Below are 5,126 nucleotides of genomic sequence, written 5' to 3'. Positions count from 1 at the left end.
GCCTAACTATATTTATATCCATCATTAAGCATAATTGGAGTAATAATTGAATAAAAAATAAACCAATAATAACGGACAAAGTTTGTAAGTAGAAGAAAATCAAACTCAATCGGTACATTTTAATAAGTTTTATTTTATCCTCTTCATAACGTAGATATCTTCAATTGTTGAGAATGATTTCCTTGCACCATTTATTATTTATGATAACCATAGTTTGCACTTTGCAGATGTAATTATTGACAATATAATGTTGCTGCTGGTTCTAGTAGTTTCATTGATCCATGATGTGTCGCATCATGTGAGGCTTGTCTAGACTCTAGACCCTTCTCTCTTCTCTGTGAGGAAAAGAAAAATATATATAAAAAATAATAATGAATTGCATCCAAGTGGTCCCTGGCCTGTGCTTCATGGTTGAACTCGATAGGAGATTAAATTAATTAAATTATGATTTGTATACAAAAATAATTTCGTACATTTTAATTAAAGTTATTGGTTTAGGTGTTATAGACAAAAATACAACTGTGACAAAAATAAAAATAAAACTATAATATATGGGATATAGGGTTTGTTTGGGTGAAATTTTTTTTTTGAGTTATCTTTTTTTAAAAGATTTTATAAAAAAATAAAAATAATTTTATGTTTGGATATTTTATACAAAAAAATTTTTTATTTATTAATTATGTTTGGATATAATAATATAAAAATAATTTTTTGTTTATTTATTACATGAAAAAGATCTTTTTTTAAAAAATTTTTTTTTAAAAAAGATGTAAATTATATTTTTTCAAAAAAAATATTTTTTTAATTTTTCTAGTACTTTTATTTTTATTATTCGAAATTTGTCAAATACACTAAAAAATAAAAAAAATTCATTAAAATTTTTTTTTATTAAAATAATAGCGTCCAAATAAACACATATTATATATAGTTCGTGTAATATAATTTAAAATCAATAGCAAATTGAATAAACCACTTGGTATTCTTAAAAGATATGTATAGGAAACAAGTAGAAGGAATATATAAAAAATGGGGCCAATCCAAATGCGCCGCAAATTCCAAACTATGGGCATAGAAGGTTAGAGATTAATCCCTAATCAGTAATCACTAACCCAAAACAAACCGAACCTATCGCTATTTGCAAGCGTCTCCGTCAACTGAGAATAATAGTAATTAATTTACTATGTATACTACTATGATAGGATGTTGATGATGTAGACTCCATAATAATGCAGCAACTCAGCAAGGATTCTTTGTTACAAAATATCTACCAAAGATATTTAATCTAATATTCTTTTAAAATGAATTTTATACATATATAATTAGTCAACAAAACATTTAAGCTTATATATGTAGCTGTTCATACCTTTGGTTGATTACGAATTGATGAGATTCTAAGATCTGATGTAAACCGTGTTTGCACAAGATAATTTATTATTTATAAAGGTATTTCGATGTTTAAGTTAGTAATAAATTTAAAATAATTACAATGCAAAAATATTATTTATCTCAACATTTTTTTTCTATATTATACTATCTCTGAGTAACTGTTAAATATTTATAGTCTTGAGTATACGTTTTAGTATTATAATTTATCAGATTCTCGAATTATAACTCTATTTCATTTTCTTGATACCCGTTATCTCTATATTAATCTAGTGACTAATTTTATTTAACTAAATTCTCAATATCTTATTCTAATTCCAGAACAATAGCATTGAAATTTAACGTTGGAAAACAAAAATCAATCACTAATTCGTCAAATGTTACAAAATTGTTAATTTTTAAATATGTTAAATCTTTGTTTTCATTTTTTTCTTGTTCAATACTACGAAGATAATTATTTTAAGTACAAAATCTTTACCCTATGAGAACTTTTTTTTGGGTGTCGGTGGTTTGTTTGCATGTGCCTTCATTCGACTATATAATTCTATTAATTTGGTTGCATTTATTAGTAAATTTTTGTATTGTTAAAAATATTTTTTTTCTTCTTTTACTTCTTATCTATTACTTTTTTTTAAAATAAAAATAGTAAAAAATATACAAGAGATATTGTATTTTTATCCAATAGTCACAAAAAAATAAAAATCAATTATCCCAATAGAAGGGTGGATATGCATATATTGGGGGAAGATGTATGCACCATACCCCCATCACGTTGGAACTCCCAAGAGAGCTTCTCTATCAGTGTTTCACACTTTTCTTTTTCTTCTCAATCAAATCATTGTAACACCTGTTTTATAACTAAATCTCCATTTTAATCCTTGAAATTTATCAGATTATCCATTTTAATACTTAAAATCTAAAATCACTTATACTGATCCTTTAGATTTAAATTTAGAGTCAATATGATTTTTCAATTTTTTTACGATGACTAAATAAAAGAATGTTGAAATAACACATTTTTTATCACGCTAAATGATGAGTAAACAACGTCTTTTATTATTGGCATCCAAATAAGTCAAAAACATCGTTCAAATAGATAACACTGGCAGTGGAACCTCAAAAGTCTGACTTTTTAAAAGAGTTGTCTACTTGAACGACGTTTTTGACTTGTTTAAGCGTTAAGGATAAACGACGTCGTTTACTTATCATCCAGCATAGTAGAAAGGATGTCATTTCAATACTTCGTTTGTCTCTGAAAAAAGTTGAGAGACCACGTTGATGTTCGAACTTAAATATAACAGATCAGTATAAATAATTTTAAATTTTGAGGACCAATATCAATAATCACATCTCAAAGATCAAAATGAGAATTCAAAACCCATTTCACTTATCATTACAAAAACAAATAGATTCAATTGGGACATATACAAATAGTAAAATGTTTATGTTGATTAATTTGGCCTCTTAATAGAAAATTAATGTGCACTTGTCTTCGTATAAAGATAATAATTAAAAATTATTAAATAATAATTTAATCAAATACGTTAAATTATTTAAAAGTTGTCAACTATTAACTTTAACTTTAACAACTATTTTTCATCTTGTTCCATATGTCAATTGTCCTTCTTTAAGCAGTGATTCTTTCCTTTTAATAAGTGATCATCACACAAGAAAGAAGTGAAGAAGCTAACCCAAGTTTCAAGCAATTCCCTTTAGCTTTTGATTGGAATGAAGATCCTTTTATTCACATCCAAGTTATTTCATCCACTTTAATTTATTCTCCTCTTCTTCTGATCTCTTGCATGCATTGTGTTATTATATATATAAACACACACTCATCATCATTCAGATTGAACTCAAACACCATTATTATATAGTAGATTCACCTATTAATAATGCCTTCATCAGAATCTGCAGCTAAGCCACCAAACCAATCTTCTCTTGACAGAGAAATCAGGGAGATGGTATCTGCCATCACTAACCGTGTAACTGATTTCCACAAACCAGGTTCAACCCACCACCACCATTCTGCCACCCACGACGACGACGACCACGGCGTCAGGATCATCACCCTCGCCGGAACCAACGACGGAGCCACCCTCAAAGGCGAGTTGGACGAAAAGTCACCCGGAAAAGCTGCTTCTTCTCATCATCAACATCATCATGATCATGGTGTTGAAGCAGAGCCACTGAGCACTTATGTCAACAGCAACTTCCAAGCCATCAACAACTCTATGATGCTTGGCGGTAGCTTCCATGCAAATGATCCTGGTGTGCATTTGGATATCTCAGATTTCACTGACCCTATTCCTCATCATAATAAGCATGGCAAGAAGGGCAAGAAGAAAGAGAAAGAAGGTTCCAAGAGTGATCTTCATTCTGAATGAGGCTATACTTTAACTATGCTATTTATATTTGATGGCGTGTCGAACAATAAATATGCAATTATCTATGTATGACTACTGTCTATGTATCATGTTTGCTTCACTAACCATGCATGTAATGCTAAGCTAGTATGGTTTTTTTTTTGGGTGTGTTCGTTCTTTGTTGAATCTTATATTTTATGAATAAAAAATTTATCAATTATACGGGAGTATTAAAATATGGCACCTATTCAAATAAAATGTTAAAAATATTTTTTTTTAAGATTCTTGTGTTAAAAGTGTATTTTTTTTTAGTCATACTTAAAAAAAAACACTTTTATAATATATCAAAATTAAATCATACAATTTATGATCTAATAATAAAAAAGAAGCATTTTTATATGAAGACAATTGTATAATTTTCATGATAGTTTCCACCTTAAAATATTATTAGTGTTGTTAGTAGTTGAGAGTTAAGTTAGTAGATGAAATATGTATGAAGTTAGTTGGTAAGATCCTTATAAATAGGGTGACTCTTGTATCATGTCATGTAACAATAACTTCAACCCAATAACTTCACATATAATATTATTTTCATATATTTTGTTTTTCTCTCATAAATTTAATATGATATCAGAGCCATGATATCTTCTTTGAAAAGGATAAGCCATTAGTTTTTTGATGAAAAATCACCATGTTTCTTCTTCAAATCCAAATAATCAGTTTCCATTGTCTTCTTTCTCTAACGGCAGAATTATCTTCTAACTAACGTAGCACAAGATCCTACTAGCTCTTTCTATATTCATCCTAATAAAAATCCAACCTCTATCCTTATCACTTCTATCCTCATTGGCAGTAACTATCATTTTTGGTGTCCATATTATTTTACGACTATCATCTCTAAAAACAAATATGACTTTCTACTGGTTCTATTCTTTCTCCTTTAAATTGATAGATCCTCTATTTCCAATATGGGAGCTTCGCAATAACTTAGTATTGTCTTGGGCTATTTCATTTTCCCTCTTTCTATATTATCCCAAATTATGCTCTTCTCACAGGAGCAGTTTCAATTAGAGGGCAACACAAAGCAAATACTCTTTACATATATACTAAAGTCAGCCACTAAAATAAGCCACTAATATAAAATAATATTAAAATATAAAATATATATTAAAAATAACTAAACAACACATAGTATTTTTGATAACTAATTTTAATGACTAATCTTAACATACAAATAGTATTTTTGTAATTAATCACATGTCAAAAATGTGTTTTAAGATGGCTCTTATCTATTCAAACCAAAATTAGAGAAAGGAATTTTGGTTTGTGAATCAATTCTTTCAGTATTGCCATTAAGACTAGTCACAAACTAGACAA

General features: G+C 28.2%; 1 protein-coding gene across 1 annotated transcript; it reads left to right on the top strand.

The window, feature by feature from the left end:
* Positions 1-3,008: 3,008 nt before the first annotated feature.
* LOC112714434 (uncharacterized) lies at positions 3,009-3,969 on the top strand. Its single transcript, XM_025766024.3, has one exon. It carries the CDS (start codon positions 3,279-3,281, stop codon positions 3,768-3,770), a length of 492 nt encoding a protein of 163 aa, XP_025621809.1. The 5' UTR covers positions 3,009-3,278; the 3' UTR covers positions 3,771-3,969.
* The last annotated feature ends 1,157 nt before the right edge of the window (positions 3,970-5,126 follow it).

The sequence above is a fragment of the Arachis hypogaea genome, chromosome 10 (assembly GCF_003086295.3).
Source record: "Arachis hypogaea cultivar Tifrunner chromosome 10, arahy.Tifrunner.gnm2.J5K5, whole genome shotgun sequence".
Lineage (NCBI taxonomy): Eukaryota > Viridiplantae > Streptophyta > Magnoliopsida > Fabales > Fabaceae > Arachis > Arachis hypogaea.
Note: the sequence above shows the minus strand (reverse complement) of the source record. Positions and strands in the feature narration are given on the sequence as shown.